This window comes from Pipra filicauda, unplaced genomic scaffold, assembly GCF_003945595.2.
Source record: "Pipra filicauda isolate LSUMZ 115617 unplaced genomic scaffold, ASM394559v2 scaffold544_size365909_pilon, whole genome shotgun sequence".
Classification (NCBI taxonomy): Eukaryota; Metazoa; Chordata; class Aves; order Passeriformes; family Pipridae; genus Pipra; species Pipra filicauda.
Window position 1 is genome coordinate 221,978 of NW_024104692.1, and position 18,974 is coordinate 240,951.

Genomic DNA, 18,974 nt, shown 5'->3' on the forward strand with positions numbered 1-18,974 from the left:
AAGCTTGGCTGAGAAGGAAGGAAACTCAAAAGGAAAAGAGCAAACATGGCACATGGCTGCAGACCCCACGTTGGGAACTGTGTCTGTATGAAAATGGACAGAATAAGCTCCTGGTTTTGTGGTGCTGTGTTGCCTCAGGTCGTTTCAAGCACTGAACTTTTTAAGCATCCAAGTCAGGAATCTGGAAGATTAGCCCAGGCTGGTGTGCCTGGCTGGGTCTGAGCTGGTTTTCCTTCTGCACTGCCAGTTTGCTGCTCTGGAGGCACCCACCAAGCCGTGCCATCTCCTCTGGAGGGGAAATTCCCTTTGGGAGAGGGAATGCAGAGAACCAGTTGGGGTAGGGGCCCAGACCCCTCGGTGGGCATGCAGGGACCTCTGCCCGACCTGAGCCCAGGTTCCCCGTGGCCAGTCTGTAGTCTGGGGGCTGTAACCCGCAGCAAACCAAGGATGAGTTTAACCGTGGTGCCTGGTTTGTGTTGGCAGCGGCAGCTCTGCACTCCCGAGGTAAGTGGAGCCGTGCCGGGGCGGCAGGACCAGGCCAGGCGGTGGCACAGCTGCCCCGAGGGCTCTCCCTGTGCCGTGGGTCGATGTGGGGGCTCGGGGCAGGACAGTGACACATGGCATGTCCTCGCTGCAGTGACCTTTCCTCATGCATGCAAACCTTGGGAAGGCGAGTGCTGTGTCCGTGCCCACCTTCTGCTCCGCTCTGGCATCCTCAGCAATGTGGGAATCCCTGGCACTGTGCGGGGTCGGGGTCCCTGCCGGGGGCAAAGCCTTGGCCTTGGCAAGAGCAGGAGCAAATCTAGAAACTGGAGAAGTCTCCGGTTCTGGAACAATGAGCTTTGCTGGTTCTGTTAGGGGTTTTGGGGGTTGTTTTGTTAGTTGGGTTTTCCCTGCTGCAGCAGCAGCAGCAGTGCTGTGCCAGCACTCCTTGTCGGTGCTGAAGCTGCTGGCTGAGCCAGGGGCTGGGGACCCTGGTACCATTTTCCCTGTCTCCCATTAGCTCAGTCTCCCGTTAGCTCCTTCTCCCATTAGCCCTGACTCCCTTTAGCCCTGTCTCCCATTAGCCCAATCTCCCATTACTCACCACACTCCCCTGCTGTGCCCTGGCCCCCGTGGTGCTGGTGGCACCAACGCAGTGGGTGCTGGGGCCGAGGGCAGGCTCTGCTGCTGCTCCCTGCCCGGGCTGGCCCCGGAGCAGCAGCTCCTGGGACCCTTGGTGTGAGGCCATTCTTGAGCTGGCCATGCAGCATCTCCTGGGACCATCAGTGGGTGCCGTGTCCAGACCAGCCCCGTGGCAGCTCCGAGGGCTGTCAGTGGTGCTGTGCCTGGGTTGCCCTCAGCAGCTCCCAGGACTGTCAGTGTGGTCCCACATCAGCACGGCTTCGGCCGCAGGAAGGGCTGGTCCTGCTCCTTGTCCCCTCACTGTCTGTTCTGTTTCTTTGCGCAGAAGCCGGGGCCTCTCTGCAGGACACCAGCCCTTCTCCACTCCCTGAAAACGTTGCCACCGACGTTCTTACTCGGCAGAAAACAATCCGGTTCCAACTCTCCAAGGATTGACGTGTCGCACCGCACTCACCCCACTGAAACCTTTACTTGAAGCTGCAGCCGAGGCCACAGCGAGGTCGGCTGCCTCGATAAAACTGTCTTCCCCCCTCACAGGTTGCCCATCTCCCATCTGCCACTCTAAATTACCTTTTTTTCTGGTGTCCAAGGTTTTTATAACTAAAAATTCTGACAAAAAATCTGGTGGCAACAGCTGCAGTCCCAGGTCATGTTCCATGTTGCCAGTGGTGAGGTCACGAGCTGTAAACACGGTAGCTTCTATCACCTGAACAATAAATGTTTTACTACAACAGCGTGGGCATGTTGGTTGATCCAGGGGCTTGTGCCTGGCAGGTTGGTTGATCCAGAGAGGGGTCTGTCACCCGGCTGTGCTGGGTGGGATGGGGCTGGGCACTGCAGCGGGCAATGGTGGGGGGTCCCTGCGTGTCTGAGTGGCAGCAGTGAGTTGTGCCCTGCCCCAGCCCCAGCTCATGGCTGCTGGTGCCACTGGCCTGGGATGACCATCTGGTTTGGGCACTGATGCTGCAGGAGAGCTGCCCAGCATTGCCCCTTGGTGCTGGGTGATGGCACAGGCTTTGGGCAGAGAGGGAGCCCCATCTGCCCCTGAGGGAAAGCCCTGGGGCACCAGGTGCTGCCCCGCAGAGCCCCCCTCCTCTGCACCAGCTGGGGAGCCTGGGCTGTGCTGGGTGATGGCACCATGGGCTGCTCCAGCACTATGTGCCAGGAGTGCCAGGGAACAGGCAAAGCGCCGAGCACGGTGTGCCAGGAGCTCTGGTGCAATATCAGCCCTAAGGGGACAGTCTGGGGCAAGGGGACAGTGGGGACTGGTGTGGGACTTTCCTCTCTCATGCTGCCCCAGCCCCTCCAGCCACACTGCCAGCCTGGTGTGGCAGCAGCTCTCCCTGTCTCGTCTTGCTCCTCAAACAAGACTAAGGGTGTTTTTGGTTTTTTGCTTTTTCTTTTCTCCCTTGTCAGCATCTCATCTGGCTCACAGATATAATTAGAGCCTCCTCAGAGCCACAGTGAATCAGCCAGGCTTAACACAACTTCAGGAAAACAGATCACAGCTACACAGAGCGTGTCTTGTCGGCTGGACTGGCCTCCCAGGGGCTGTGCCAGGAGCTGGGGCTGCCTGGATGGGGCTCCCCCGGCCCCACTGCTCCCTGGGGGGGGCTGGTCCCACTGATGGCCCCTGTCCTGCCGTGCCAATGAAGGACTTCAGCCCAGGCAGCTGCCTGAGCAACTTGCCCATGGCTTGTCTGTACCAGCAGAGGCAACAACCAGGACATGGCAGCCCATGAAGGAGAGGCTGAGCTGAGCCAGGAGCCTCACCTGTCAGGTCTCCTCTGATGCTGCAGAGCAAGAATTCACCCTGGGGCGTCGGCAAGGGGACCCCAAGCTTGGCACCCAGTGCTTGTGCCTGTGTGAAAAATTCAGTGCTGGTCTGGCCCCACAGACCCTGGGACAGACCATCCATGGTTCATCCAGAGCATGGAATGCCACACTGAGTGGAGACTTCTGGGGGAAAACCATGGGATTTGATCAGGGCTTGGACTCATCACTCGTTCCCACGAAGCCTGATCAGGGATCCTTCTGGCTCTGCACACAGCCTGGATTTCCTGTGGATTATAGTAACAGCACCTATTGCTCTTCCCTTGCCTTGCTGTGCAGTGCAACTGGGGTTTGAATTTTGGAAGAGGATGAGCCCAAATAAATCACTTTTCAATAAAATTTTCAGTGGACATTGAGTCCACAGACCCATCCCCTTCCTCACTGCAGTCTGGAGTGACTCCCACGCTGAAGTTCAGGACTTTACTCAGAGCAAGCAGGTGACACTGAGGTCTGTGGAACAGCCAGGCAGGACGAATCCGTGACCCTGATGTGTGAGGTATGGGAATGGCTGGGGCTGCGGATTCCTTCTGACATCCTGCCTTTGTCTGTGCTGCTGCCAAAACCTTTGTTACACCAACATGCTCCGAGCTCTGGCTGCACAGAGCATGTCCATGCTCAGGATTTCATTCCACATGAATATCATGTTATTCCCCTCATTCAGTGGCTCCAATTTCAGGCTTCCATGAACAGAGCAGAGCTGCTTTCCTCTTGCTGGTTCCTTTCTGTACCCTTTAATTAATTGTCAAGATAAGTTCCACCTGTCAGCTTGGTGTTAGTTGGAAATCCAGCTTTCATGGGGCAAAATCCTATGAAGTTGTGAATCAGATTTGGGAAACAGACCTGGGAGGTCTGTGGAGTAGAGTGAGCCAGCTGGATGGTGCCAGGAGTGTTCCTCTTGGCGGACCAGAGCTGCACTTCCCAGGGTGGCTTTAGTGGTGTTTCATTCATAAAAGGTTTAGAGGAATATCATCATAACAACAAGCAAAAGTGACTTGTTATAAGACTGAGAACTTGGATGCTTACTGAAGAATTGTGCAAATCATCTCAGTTGTAAAACTGAAGGGAATTCCGGCCCAGAAGCAGCCCTCCCTTAGCACCTGGTGGGTGCTGTGCCAGCCGGGGCTGTGGCTGGGCTCCTCTCCCCCTGGGAAGCGTCGGGGGCTTCCTCGTGAGTGGCCCCATGGGCCTGGCCCCGCTCGGGGTCAGTGACCCACTGCAGGGAGCGAGCGGGTTAATATTTGGAATTGCTTCTCTCAGGAGGTTGACAAAGGTCAGGAAATGTGTCTCTAGGCACTGGGGAGCTGGTGGCCAGTCAGGGGTCCAGGAGAGGCCGATGGGATGCAGCAGCCCCGGCCCCAGCAGCCTCCTGGGGAGCTCAGGCAGCCTGGCACGCTGCTCTCGGGGTCTGTGGGATGACCAAAGGATGGTGTGTGATAGCTCATGTCTTGTGCTATTCCAGGGCATCCTCAGGTAGAAAAGCCTGGACATTCCAGCCCACCAGCATTCCTCACTGCAGTGGGCACTTGGCCCTTGCCATCCTGCAAGGCACCAGGGAAAGCTAGTTGGGAATCTTCAAACTAAACCTTGTTTTCCTGGAAATACACAGATTTATCATGGCCTAGTTCTGGTTTTTTGGGGTTTGTTTTCTTCTTTTTTTCGTAGGGGAAAACTAATTGAAGAAAAACTTGCTGTTCAGAGACAGATCCCAGAGCATCCCAAGGAGGATCACCCTGGGAAGCAGGAGCTCCATATAGGACTGGATTTGTAGTGGGGATGTGAATCTCCCTTTCCATGTCTGATGCAAATGTCGCTCAATATTGGCAGACACTGCTGACAACTTCCTTGGTCTTTTTCATTTGGTTTTTGGTTGATTTTTGGGGGGTTTTCTGTTTGCTTTTTATCGCCTGAAAACTATGAGACCAGAGAAGCACTTACAGGCAGGACATTCCAGATGTTCAGGACTGCTGGGTCCTGGGGCAGCATGGAGTTGGCTCCTCTGGGATGTTCCCAACTGGGCAGGGAATGTGGTTGCGTGGGAGCTGTGTTTGCTGCAAGCTGGGATCTCCAGAGGCATTTTCATGGAATCTGAAAAACAGAGATGGCAGCAGAGACCCCAACCAAAGGCGAGCTCCCCACAGGGCACTGAGGGGGCTCAGGGGGTGGGAAAGCTGCTCAGTTGGGCACATCCTGCTCAGCCTGAGAGAGCACATCCTGGGAGAGCTGGCACTGACCTTGCCAACAGCACAAGGAAGCTGCAGACATCCACAAGGTGCCTTCCTTGGAGCAGTCCCACTGTGTGACGGTGGGCTCGGGGTCTGGGTCACGAGCTCTCTGCTGTCCGAGTCTCTGGGGCTGCCAAGGACCTGCCCAGACAGAGGCTGGTGAGACACGTGGACAGAGACATGGCAGAGACACCTGGGGACTTTTGAGGACAGTGGGAAAGACCCTTCAGCTTTGACTGTGGGCCACCCTTTAAGGTACCATGCTTTCCCATAATTTTTTTCCATAAATTCCCTTGTGTACACAGGATCAGAAGTCAACTGACACATGCCACTGGATCATATTGTCAAGTCTCCTAAAAGAGACCTTCCCTGGCGACCAGTCAAGAAAAGTTGGGTGACATAAGGAGGGCATCACCACACTGTTGTCATCTGCTTAATGGCACAGCAATCCCTTTTTCCAGTTATACTGGAAATGATACAGTCCTCTGGAATCATTTCAGGGTGCAATATGCACCACCACATCTGTGCTCACACTGCTGAGGGGCACTAATTACACAGCTCTTAAACACTCATCCTTTCAAAGTGGTCTATTATTCATCTTCATTATTTAGGAGTGTTCTTCCCTTAAAGTCCTAAAGCCCTACTGAATTTTGAAATAGGTGGAATCTAATCTGTGCCTGGCCTGATGTCCTGTCGCTGACTCAGAGGACAGACGTGGGTAATTTGCTGTTGGGGCTGAGCCTTCCCAGAACATCAGGGAGATGAACAGGTTTTTGTACTCAGTGTTCTGTGCCAGAGCTCTGGATGAGGCAGGCAGAGGTTGGACTCTGTGGTCCTGCTGCCCTTCCAGCTGCTGATGGAGGGGCTTGGGCTGGATGTGGGGAGAACCCTCCTGCTGGGAGTGGAGCAGGGAGGACAGTCTGTGGCACCTCTGTCCGTGGAGGTTTGTGAGAGCCAAGGGGGTAAGGCCCTGAGTAACCTGGTCCAAGCAAGGACCAGGGCAGAGACCCCCCAGGTCCTGTCCATCCAGGCAACTCTGAGAGGTCACCCAAGCCCCTGCAGAGGAGGGGACAGCACTGCCTTTGGGAGCTGACCCTGCCAGGGGAAGCAAAAATGATGCCAGACGGATCTCCCAGATACCAAACGTGCATGTCCTTTGTCTCCAAGGGTTTCACACTGCCTGTGCCTTGTCCAAGGGTGATGGAACCTGGTGCCAGCCAAGCAGGGGTGCCAACTGCAGCAGGAGAGATGAGGGTGATGGGAACCAGCTGCCCCTCCACAGAGCAGCCCATCAGCCACTGGTGTGAAACTGGCCCAGATGGGGCTCAGGAGGGAATGGGGATGTGAGGAGGGAGGAGGGGCTGCACCTGGTTTTCTGGGTGAAGCTGGGCCAGAAGTGGTGCTGGGGTGAGCCCACCAAGCCCACCCTCCCTGCAGGTGGGAGGCATTCGCCTGCTTGGTTATAAGGAAGAGACTCCATCTCCAAGCCTGACTAGGATATCCTCTGCCTTGGGGCAGATACTGAGGGCCCTGCAGCAGCTCTGCCTGTGCCAGGGAGCGAGGGCAGCCCTGGAGCCAGGGAGGGCTCTGCCATGGACAGGTGGGTGTGCATGGGAGCTGCTGGTGCTCTGGGTCAGTGTGTTTGAACAGCCTCCAAGGGAACATTTCCTTCCCCGCAAGTGCGTTGTTTGTTGTGCAGTTCACTGAAACCAGAGAAAATTTAAAGTCAAGTATGCGTGGCCAGTGGGTTTCTTTGGGTTGTAACCACTTAAAGAAGGTGGATGGGAGGCAAACACTTAAAGAACGCTTATTTTCTGGTGACATTAAAAATTGTTCTTGAAAGAAAAAAAAAAATCAGTTGTAAGTTTCTAAGAAGGCTTCTCACTGTATCCCATCCAGCCTGGATTTAGGCTGATCTGACAATCCTGTCGCAGCAGTCACAAAACCTGGCATAGGAGCAGAGGAGGGAAGGCAGCTGGGGGGCATTGTGGCTCTGGGGGTGGTGACAGTCCTGGTCAGATGCTCTGCAGTGCCTGGCCAGTGTGGTGCAGGGGACCTTTTGGACTCATTAGTCAGTGGCTGTGTCTGACACCACAGCTGGAGTAGTCTCTGGTTAAAAATGGTGCTGCAGAGTACAACAGGAGCACTGCTGCTTTAGAACATGCTGTGCCGTTGTTCCTCTTCTCTCTCTGGATAAACTTGTGTCTGGAGCTCTGTGGAGTCTCAGTGCTGCCTCTTAAACAGGGTTGAAATATATTTGTATATTTTTGCTGATGTCATAGATAAATGTGGGGCACAAGTGTCTTTTCTGTCCCCATTACTCCCTCACATTAACTGAACAAATAACCCATCAAGCTTGGCTCTGAGGGTGCTGGTCGTGCTTCCGAGTGATGCAGTGGGGTACAAATTACAGAGAGCATCTTGACAGGTTGCAATAAACTGAGCTTAAAAAATCCCTGCAATATAGGAGAGCTGGAGCTGGGGTTCTGTTTCTCACTTGGAAACAGAGGAAGGTTATTAATTGTGTGCTGACATTGGCAGAGGAACACGGTGTGCCAGGTCTGCAGTGGTGGCAGTGCCTGCCCTGTGTCCGAATTTGCTGCGGCCTCGAGTCCTGTTCCTCTCTCCCTAAGGCAACATCTGGCCTGAACAGGGCAGGATGGCGGGTGATAGGATGAGAAGCTTCTCAGAGGGTTCATCCCAGGAAACTTTGCAAGGGCTTAATGTGGGTCCTAAGGCCCCTTTTATAACACGGTTAAACATTGGTGGCAGTCAGCCTGTGACACTCTGCTGTTGGACTCGTGGTCACCACATGGCTGGCTCCCAGCTCCTGGACAAGTCCAGGCTGAAGGCTCCTGGGCTCGGGGGTTTGTTCCTCTGGATAGAAGTGTTTCTTCTGGAGTGGCTGAACTGCACTGGGCTGCGCCGGCACGGTGGCTCCAAGTTTCCCTTGCCCAGGAAGCTACATCTGCTCTCTGTGCTGTCTGTCTGTCCCTCCACAGCCAGGTCAGGATGTGCCTGTTCCACCAGGGAGGGACTCTGCTGCCTCAGTCGCTCTTCCCACGTGGTTCTGATGTCAATAACAACTGCAGAGTCAAATTAAATGTCCTTAATAGGCTCTTGTGGGGATCTGCTCAAAAGGCATTTACGATTCTTCAGGCATTTTCCTTCTGCTTCACATAAAGTGCATTTGTGGTGTGGAACAGAGGTCAGTGAGTGTCACTTAGGATGAAATCCTCACTGCATTCACAGCGGTGACGCCGGGTGTGGGCAGTGCTGGATGCTGAGCGGGGGCTCAGCATCCAGCACTCGTGATGGTTTTCTTTCACCCAACAGACTTCACAGTGGAGCTGGCCAGGATTTCTCTTTTAACAAGCTCCCTCCCTCCCCTTCACTAGTGCCTTAAGGAAAATCCCAAAGGGCTCGTTATGTCTCCAGCCTGCAGGACGTGCAGTCTGGATCTGGCAGCAACCTTGCCCTGGCAGCCTGAGCCCCAGGATCATGCCCTTGGTGCCTTCTCCCTGCCCTTCCACTCCTCAGGTGGCTGGGATGGAGAGGGCCTTCAGAGAACCCAAAATCATGCAGTCCCTTAAACAAAATCAAAAAACTCAATGTTGTTTTAAAAAGGAATGGATTGGAGCTTAGCAGAGGTTTGGAGAGGGTTGTGTGCTGGTAGTTCTTTTTTGGGTGGAGGAACTATGGATGGAGTAAACAGGTTTTTTTCTTTGGATTCCATCCTCGCATGGTGAAATAGTAAAACCCAGTCCTTCTCTGACCCAGGCAAACACCTTCCAGTTCCCAATCACGTACTGATGCTTTGATGGAAGAAAAAGAAAGGGAGGGGACTCTGTAACACTTATATCATGTTTTTCCATTAAATCTTCATTATCTTTATCCCACTGGGATTGTGTGATAGCACTTGCTTTGCCAGCTGTGCACAGCTGGATGCTCTGGAGCACAGCAAAACCTGGAGAACTCCAGCATGGCCTGGCAGTGTCAGCAGGAGGAGGGGGGGGCTGGGGGGGTGTGGGGGGTCTCAGTTCCTTCCTGGTGCCCTGCTGAGGTCCGGCCCAAGTGGTGCAGGGAGTCCCACGGGGTGTCACAGTGAGGTCAAGGCCCTGCTGTGCTGGATCCTTGGAGCATCCCTGGAGTGTGGCCCCAGGCAGGTGCTTCTGTGAGTTGTGGTGCTTCCCTTTGCTGAGGGAGAGGGCTGGCGATGGGGAGACCACCCAAACCCCCACCCAGCCACCCCCATCATCTCTGGGTATCGACCTCCTGCTGCCCCAACCGTGCAGCCCAGAGCAGTGACCAGCTGCTCCCATGGGCCCTGCTCACTGACAGCTGCCATGGAATAGCTGTGGCTCTTCACCAGCTTCTCTGATAGCCCCTGCTCACTGATAGCTGCCTTGGAATATTTAACTAACATGGAATATCTGTGGCTCTTCACATCAAGCCCCTTTCCCTTCTCCCTGGCTGTGCCTCCGTGTCTGCTGCTGCTATAAAAGCACTCCAGAGTTAATAGAGTGAGCGGGAGGAGCTGGTGTTTCCTTCTGCTTTCCCAAATTACCTTTATGGAGAGTGTAACTGTTTGATGTGGACAAAGAAATTGTCTTTAACAGCTCTTTCTAATCTCATCTGTTGGGAGTTTTTTTCCCCCTCTCAAAAAGATTTACTCTTCTCTTTGGTATCTCTGACTTTGCTTTAAATTTAATCTCAGTGTCATTTGTCTTTACCCCTATTCAGAATCAATGAGGTGGTGAAAAAGAGAGGTTTACATGGGAAAGTCTGTGTATCTTAGCAAGTGCACTTGGAGCTGCTCCCCTGATAGTTGGCTCATTTAAAAGGTGGGATGACCAGGTCTTTTGGTGTGGTGTGTTTTGGCTGGTTTGTTTGGGTTTTATTTTTTTGTTTGGGGTGTTTCGGTTTTGTTTTGCTTTGGGTGTTGTTTTTGTTGGTTTCTTTGTTTCTTTGGGGGTTTTTTTGTTTTGTTTTTTTTTTTAAGAACCTGCTTTTTTCCGAGTTGTTTTCTGTCTGGAACCTCTTCAATTCTCGTACATTTCCCACTGTTCTCACTAATATCAAAGTCCTTTCAAATATATTTTTCCCATCAAAATGTGTTAAGAAAACAAATCACCTCTGAAGTGCCTTTTTGTGTGTGGGCTTTTGCCTTCAGTGGTTCTACTGAGCCGTGTGAGGTGTTCCCCAGCTCCTCTCCTGGTGAGAGGAGGCTCAAACGTGGCAAACCAGGTGATGGGTGGGAGAGACCAAACACTCCAGGTGCTGAATTTGTCACCTGCTCTGTCAGTGTCACACGCAGTCCCTGAGAGTCCCTGGCATGGGAACTGGGGTGCTGGTACCTGGACATCAGCAGCGAGCCCTGGGCAGGGCATCCAGCCTGTCTGGTGAGAGCTGACTTTCCATGCGTTGTTCTTCATTCTTGGGAAAGGCACCACTTTATTTCTAATGTTCTAATAAAGGGGCAAAGCAAGGTCACTGCTGCTGGACCTTTTATCCCACACAGCCTCATCTTTTCCTGCCTCATATGAGCCAAGAAATAAATCCTGTGCCTTGAGTTGCCACCTAGTCCAGTCTTGGGGCAGGTGAGTGCAGGGGGAGCGGTTGGTGCATTCCTGGATACGATGCTGAGGGAATGGGAGTGCCTGGCTGAGCCGTGGCTGTGTGGGTTATTGGCTGGCCTGAGGCCTCATGTGAGCTTGGATCAAATGTTCTTCTGGGCTGCAAACAGATTGTGATGGATTACTTCAATATTTTACTTTTAGTTCTGCTCAGACACTTTGGGCAGTGCTGCTGCTTGTTATGGATATTGTGCTGTAAAACCCTGAAAACGCTGCGTCCTTGGCTGTCTGCCTGTAAACTTGGGCTAAAGAAGTTTCCTGACCTTGGAAGGGTGAAAAAAATAGAGGCAGACAAACGCATCCATATGATGTTTGAGAAAGTCATAAATCCAAGCTGGAATGAGAAGTAATTTAGTCATCCCTTTGGAGTTGTTTTCTGGAAGAAAATAAGTATTGAATATCAAATTTGCATCCAGTTGCTTTGATATCGATGGCATGAGACAGTATGAATTTCTTAAAAGACAAAATTTGAATTTATTCCCTCTGCCTGCATTTGTGGATAGCCCAGAGCCACACTGGCAGCCGGAGCTGGGATTGGAGAGGGTTCCTCCTGGCAGCTCCGAAGGCTTTGCTTGGGATGTGACAGGCTGGTTTACACAAACGTGTTTTTGAAATGCTGCTGCCAAAACTGCTGGGCCAAACCTAGGAGGGTGTTGTGTTTGGAAGGTTCTAAACCCAAGCAAACTCTTAATTATTCCAACAGTGAGCTCAGGTGGGAGGTACAACCCTGGAGTGCCCCAGGAGAAGCCATCTGAGCTCCCGTTCTCATCCAGCAACACTCGGCTGGTTGTTCAGTCGTCACCCCCCATTAATGGTGGATGAATCCCCGAGGGCTCCCCGAGGGCAGGGAGCTCGGCTGGCGCCTGTCACGCTGCCAGGCCAGGAGTGTCCTTGTTCTGCTGTGCTGTCCCAGCCTCCCCCTGCTGTGTGGCTGCGGAGGGTGGGGATGAGCAGCCTGGAGCCTGGGAACAGCTGTGCCCGTCCCTGCCCCGCGCTCCTCCCTGAGGAGTAGATCCACAGGGAGTGGGAATGCTCCTGCCCTCGCTCCAGCATCCTGTGGGAGCAGTGCCATGTGCAGGTCACCTCCCTGCTCCCAGCAAAATCAGGATGGGGATAGTGGCCGTGGCTCTGGGCCAGCTGGTACGTCTGGCCGTCGCTTCCCGTGTGCCTCCTCCTTCCCGGAGCATCTTCCCCAGGATTTTATAATGGCTCAGCTGGTTCTTGACATTTTTCCTTGCCGATTAACCAGCCAATATCTCTTTAGTGCTGACTCTGCCGTCGCTCTGGGAGCACTGTGGGCTCCGTACTGACCAGGAGATCTGAGCTGGGGGCACTGGTTTATACTGGGGCAGCGACTGATACCTGGCAGAACAAACCCTGCTGCCAGAGTTTGCTGTGGCTGCACTTTAACTTCCCTTGTTAGCATAAGCAAGGAATTCACTAAACGGCCCTGGCGGGTGGTTCGACCCATCTGTGACCTCCCAGTTAATATGAGTGTGATGTGGAGAGTGCAGGTTCAGGAGGGTGCCAGACCCTGGGTTCCCCTGGGCCCCAGCACGGGGAGCTCCTCCTTCCAGAAACACCAGGGAGTTCACCTAAAGAGGTTTTAACTGTATTTTTAATGAATTTTTAAATAATTACTAGCTAATTTGGAGTGTGTTAGTGCTGCTGTAACTGGACTAATAATAACTGCTGCTCATATTTCGATGAGCTGGTGGAACGTTAATGGGAGCGGCAGCAAATCCGGCCCCTCGGACCGCGCTGCCTCTGCCCGTGACACGACCTGGAGTGGAATAAATGAAGTGGATATACTTTTATGGCAAGCCATAACACTCCCTCTGAGGTATCTTGGGTTTCACTGGATGATTCCAGCTAATTGTCCTTGAGTTCATTATTGAGAAAACTCTCTGCTGTTATTTGAAATGATGGAGATTTTGAGGCAGGGAAAATCACTGTTCAGTGGCAATACCCTGCCAGACTTCCTTACTGCAGCTCTGGGGTTGGACACCTTGGCATCCCTCTGTTGTTTCTGTTAGTGAAGACGGGAGTTATCATTACTCTGTCACCTGCTGGAGTGGGGCTTGTCTTATGACTCCTCTTGGTGGAAAACTAATTCCATGTGGTCCCATGGGAACTCCCTCAAAGCAGGGACTGTGTGGCCCCAAAATCCTTTGGAAGGGCAATTCTCTTCAGTTCACAGCAGCTTTTGTTCATAATTCCCACCCTATTCCCTGGAATTATTTTATAAACATATGAAAGTGATGGTGATTATGTTACACAGACAAAATAAACAAACAAAAAGTGGAATTTGCAGAGGCCAATGAGACACCTGCACTGGGGGCACAGCTTTTTGAGATGGCTGCTTTTTTTTTTTATATTCTTGTTGGCATTTCAGTGAAGAAAGGATTTAAAATACAGCACAATTTAAGGATATAAATAATCATTCTTATTATCTGATTTATGTTAACTTATGTAAAGACTAAGAGCTTAAGAGAGTAGTTTGTCATTTGAGTGTGTTTTACCCTGGTTTTGTGGAAGGCCTTCTGATAGGAGAACAGGTGCAAAGCAGAGAACACGTAAGGACCAAACACAGCCACTGAACTGATGTTTTACAAATCCTTTAAAACTTTCCACTCCTACTGATGTAAAACCCGTGATCAGACTGAACCAGACTGACATGGCTCAGTGCTGGCTGTGTGTGGGGAGCACGAGGGAGGCCCAGGGAACCAGCAGAGTTCTGGTCCTAGGGATGAGTTAATGGTATGGCCTGTGGGAACCCGTGTTTGCCCTGCTCTGGGAATGCTGGGGGGCTCTTTGCATGGAGTGACTGCTGAACAGTCAGGATAGGGTCAAACAAAAGGGGCAGAAAATGCAGCTTCCTGGCTGTGCCAAGACCCTGCTGAAGGGTTGCTGTGGGGATTTTTCTGGTCCTGCTGGTGCCTTGCTGGTCTCACCCCTGAACCAAAAAGAACTTTACCTCAGCCTCAGGTACCTTCATCCACCTTGGCTCACTGACAGAACAGAGCACTGGCCCAGCCTGAGAAAACTGACAACCCAGTGTGGACAAAATGTTGTTTACTTTTTCGGAAACATCTCTCTGCCTGCAGAGCCATAACCTCACACTTCTCACCAGGTTTACTCTGCACTCAGGTGCAGAGGCAGCCCCTGGCCTCTGTCCTCCCAGAACAACCCTGTTCCTCTCCAGAAAAGGTCTTTGTCCTGAGGTGCAGGACACCTGTTTTGCAGAAATTGAAGATGAGGTTCTGTCTCGATTAATTTAAATTTTGCAATTTGGTTTAAAGAGCAATCCCTAAGTTGGCCTGTCTGATTCGGGTGCCTGGCACACCCTGTCCCAGTGTCTCCGTGCTGTTGCTATTAGGAAAAGTGTTTTCCTCTCTCTGTCTCGGAAAAGCCTCCAGATGAAACTCTCTCCATAATGGCACAGGGGGTCAGCTGTCCTGCACAGACAGACACACTGGAGCATTTCTGGAAAGCTGCTGATTTGTTGGGATCTGGGGACAGGGTATTGATTGGGTGGGGAGGGAAATCTCTGCTGATCCTCTGTGAACCTGCCCCAGGCAGCCTTTGCTGTGGAGAAAGACCCAGCCCCGGGGATCTGTGAGGTCCCATGGGTGGTGAGAGGGTAGCTGTGTCCCACAGCAGTGTCTCCAGCACTGCCCTGCTGGCTTCATCTCTGCCTGGGGTCCCCTCTCGCTGCTCTGGCCCTGCCAGCAGCTCCTCCAAGGGATGGTGGTGAGGAAAAGCGTGGCTGGCACAGCACATGGCTCTGCAGGTTCTTTCCGCAGGGATGCTGGGTTTGAGTTCTGTTTGAGGTGTGTCAGGAGAGAGGAGTGAGCCTTGCTTACACCAAAACGATGCCCTGTGCTTGTATGGGAGTTAATAAGTCCCTGCTCACTCTCCAGCCGTTTGGGAAGCTGAGTGCTGAGGCTGGAGAGGGCGTGGCTCCAGGCTGGGATCAAGGGCATTCCTGAAACAAACCCTCTGATGAGCTGCCAGGCTGCGAGCTCAGCATATGTGAAAATAAATCAATAAACAGCCTGAGCTCTGCGGGGCAAGGCTGTTCCTGTCTGTGCAGACGGGAAGGGTACTGGGCTGGAAGCAGAAATAAATGCTCTGTGGTATCTCCTGTCAGTGTCCAGAGCAGATGGTGTCCAACAAAATTCGCCTCTAGGTCAGTCAGGGCATTTACTTCTACACAGACAGAAAGTGCTTCTGCTCCTCCTTTATCCTGTGTGAGGGAAGGGGAGGGAGCACTGCCCTGTTGCTGAGGTCCTGAGCCTGGTGACACCAGCCTTTCCTCCTTCACAGGCTGCAGGTTCATCCCTGCTCTGGATTCCAAACCACAGGAATCCTTTGTTGGATGAGGTTTGCATAGGAGGCTGGTAATTCCTGCCCTGGGAATAATGCTCTCCTGCTTGCACAGCAGCACAACAGGCTCCAAACCTGCGGTTTAACTGGATCATCTCCTTCCCCAACCAAAGGGGAAAATCTCCGCTCGGTTTGAAGGCACCGAGTGCTGATCAAACAATACCGTCCCACTTCAGAGGATTTGTTTGATCCTTTTCTAAGTGGCTTAGTCTCCTTTACACTGAATATACAAAATCTTTTCTTATATCCAATTAAGATTTCCTCTAGGTCTGGGTGACACTTCACTCCCTGTTCAAAGGCTCCTCTCCCTGCTGCAGGAGCTCAGAGGTGTGGGGAGGGGGGCAGTGCCTCGCTTGTTTTCTTGGTCAATTTGTCAATTGAACGATGTGTTTCACAGAGCCACAGACACAAAATAATTGGCTACACTGCACTTTTCTGGGTAAGTACCTGGAAATCAGTGTGGGAGAGATACTGAGTGTGCTGGAGGGATGCTGTAGGTGAGTTGTGAGCCCCAGTGGGGGCATGCTGGGACCTGTGGGATTTGTCTGTCAGCTGCCAGGGCCAAACTGGGTGTGAGGAGTCTGAGGAATTGCCCTGGCAGGGCCTCCTGTGCTGTCCTGTGCCCTGTCCCCTCTCCTTCTGCAGGGGGGTGATGTTGCTGTGCTGTCCCCACGGGGCCCTCACATTCGGGTACCACTGCACAGGGCTGGTCCCACGTCCTCCTTGGACCCCTTGGTCAGGGAACTGGGTGCACCAGCGTGCTGGAAGGACATTCCTTACAGTTGCTTCCCATGAGTAGTTCCCTGATGTCTGTGACACAAAACCTCTCTGAGCTCCCTCTTGCTGCTGTGGCCCCTGAGTCCCCAAGCTGTGGGAGCAATGAGCTGAGCTCGGCAGTGAGCTGAGCTGAGTTGGAGCTGAGCTCAGCTGAGCTGAGTTGGAGCTGAGCTCTCTCTGCCTCTCCAGCGGCTCCCGCTGGCGTGCCCGGTCAGTTGTATTGTGGGGATGCCTTTGGAGGCCTTTTGTTTGCACAGGTGTCACTGAAGATTAAGTTTAGCATATGAATTCTATTATTTGGAGCTCACGCTTCCCTTTTCCCAGGAAGAAACTTGGCTCAGCTATCAGAGCCTTGGAGAGGTTTGCAGAGCTGGCAGCCAGAAATACAAACAGCTTCTAACAGCTCTTTTAATCCAGCAGAAATAAAGTCTAGCAAAAGCCAGTCAGTGGGAGCTAAAACCTGACAAACTCAGGCAGGATGGCACACACAGGACTGAATGACTGGGATGTTTTTTGTGAGGTTCAGAGCTGTTGGGACTCAAATTTGAGGACACAGTTTAGTGGGGAACATGGTGGTGCTGGGTTGACGGTAGGACTTGATGATCCTGGAGGCCTTTTTTCAACCTTCTAATTCTGTGACTGTGAAATGTTGGTAGAGGAATCCGTACCTTGACTTTTCATAGTCCCCTCTTTCCTTGGGTTTAGTGATCAATGACATGAGTATTGACAATCCCTTTGATCGATGGCTGAGAAGCATGGCAGGATGAACTGTCCAGTCATCGCTCATCCATGCCTGACAAACTGTGCTGGGTGATGAATTATGTGGGAAACCTTAACTCCAGGCTTCAGGAAAGCTCCTGCTCTGCTGGATGTGCAGCACACACTGGGTGTATGGCAGGGTGCCAGAGACAGCTGCAGTGTGATGAGGCACCACCATTTCTTCCCTGTGTAGCAGTTTGTCCAGGACATGCAACCCTCCCTCTGCACTGTGCTGATTCCAGAGGTGAAACAGATCTTCCCTGGGAAGCAGTTGGAGCGTGGCTCGGACGGTGTCCCTGTGGAACAGCCCCTCGCTGCAGGCTCGTGCAACCCCTCTCAGCTCTGACACTGGGGTGTTTTCTCCTCGTCCCTCACTCTGACAGTCCCCCAGGGTGGCTCTGCTGGCTCCTCCTGTCAGCAGTGTCCAGGGCTGTGTCCCTGCTCCAAACCCCTCCCCAGGTGGGGGACCGGGCTGTAACCAGATGCCAGCATGGACTACTGACATGTCCTTTGGGTGTAGATTTTTCTTGGAGTTTTCAGTGTTTCGTTATATCCAAAAGCTGTTGAGATCACTGACATCCTCACTGCACCCTGAGGAGGCTCCTTGTTTCTTGGTGGAAGTGAAGCCAGTGGATCCACAGGCAGGGCTGGACTGGTGTCTGGAATCACATCTGGGTGGGCAACACCACCCATGTCCATACTGAGGGGCTTCAGCTCTGCTGGATGTTGTGCTGCACGAGCTGGGATCTTTGTCTGCCTTTCAGGGCATGGCAGGAGACAGAGAACCAGGTTTGTGAAACAGAGGCTCACCCTCTTTTCAGATCACAGAATCCCAGACTGTTTTGGGTGGGAAGGAACATTAAAGCTCATCCATCCACCCCATGCTGTTGGCAGGGACACCTTCCACTAGCCCAGGTTGCTCCAAGCCCCATTCAACCTGGCCTTGGGCACTTCCAGGGATCCAGGGGCAGCCACAGCTTCTCTGGGCAACCTGTGCCAGGGCCTCATCACCCTCACAGGGAAGAATTTCTTCCTGATTTCCAATCTAAATCTTCCCTCTCTCAGCTTAAAGCCATTCCCCCTTGTCCTGTCACCGCTTGCCCTTGCAAAACATCCCTCTCCAGCCTTTCTGGAGCCTTTCCTGTTGGAGCTTTTGGGCCAATCCTGCAGCCCCAGCGGTGCTGATGGGACTGTTCCAGTTTTAGCTGGCATTTCATGAATTCACGTTTTTCCAGACTGCTGGTGGTGCAGCTGCTCTCAGGTATTACCTTCTCAGTGGTGCAGAGGTTAAGAGTACATTAACAACCACTTTCCTTGGGCACTCAGTCCAGCCTCACCTCTGGAGGGGTTTTTTAAAGAACTGGCTTTTCTGCAATGTGACCTTTTCAGCTGTGAAATTACCGAAGCAGCAGAGCTCTCATCACACTTCCTTCCAAGACTTATTCTTTCTGCTTGTAAAATAACCCAAGTAAGTCTTTGCTTTCTGTCTTAAATTAAAGCACTGCAAGGAGCTCCCTGGTTCCCTGCAGACTGTGCTCTGTCAGCCTGATGGATCTGCTCGTGTCATCAGTATCTGACCCCGGACCTGCTCGTCCCCTTGGCTGGGGGTGTGGTGGCAGCCAGGCCTCGCAGCTGCTGGGGCTGCTGAGCCCTCTGAGCTCGTGTTTGCTGCCCGTGGCTTATTCGTGGTACCTCATGAGGCAGTTGTGGTTTAGTTTTTTCTTCCCCTCCAGGAAATCCATAATGAAACAGCAAATTCTCATTGCTGTGGGATTGAAATCTGCTTTACCTTGGGCTTGTTTTCGGGCTGTTCATTTTGTACCTCTGAGAAGTCCCCACCTGACACTCTGTCAGTGTTGCTCAAAGAGGCAGAGATGATACTCTCTATGTCCTTTATCTTATCTGTTTTAATTTCTTTTCCTTTAATTCATGAAATGGGGTACTGGTCTGTGAGTCCTGCCTGGCTTTGGGAGACCTGATCTTGTGGAATTTCTGCCCTCACCCAGGTCTGTGCCCTCGGTGGCCACTGAAGCAGTGGGGGAGCTCAGCTCACCCACAGCATCTTTTTCTCAACCTGGGCACCATTAGCTACTCACACTTCTCCATCTCCCTGTGCAGCCTGGGCTCTGCTGAGCTCTCCAAGGAGCTAGTTTCCCTGGCCTCCATGGATTTTCTGGCTTTCCTCCTCCTCTGAGCATGGCTCTTGGTCTGAGTCCAGCAGGCTAGGATCCTG

General features: G+C 52.6%; 1 protein-coding gene across 1 annotated transcript in view; it reads left to right on the forward strand.

The window, feature by feature from the left end:
* The window catches only part of LRFN5 (leucine rich repeat and fibronectin type III domain containing 5), a 36,107-nt gene extending 34,251 nt beyond the window's left edge, over positions 1-1,856 (forward strand). Inside the window, exon 4 of the mRNA XM_027742083.2 lies at positions 1,451-1,856. Within this exon, the coding sequence (XP_027597884.1) occupies positions 1,451-1,560 (110 nt within the window). The 3' untranslated portion in view covers positions 1,561-1,856. The remainder of the gene's footprint in view (positions 1-1,450) is intronic.
* The last annotated feature ends 17,118 nt before the right edge of the window (positions 1,857-18,974 follow it).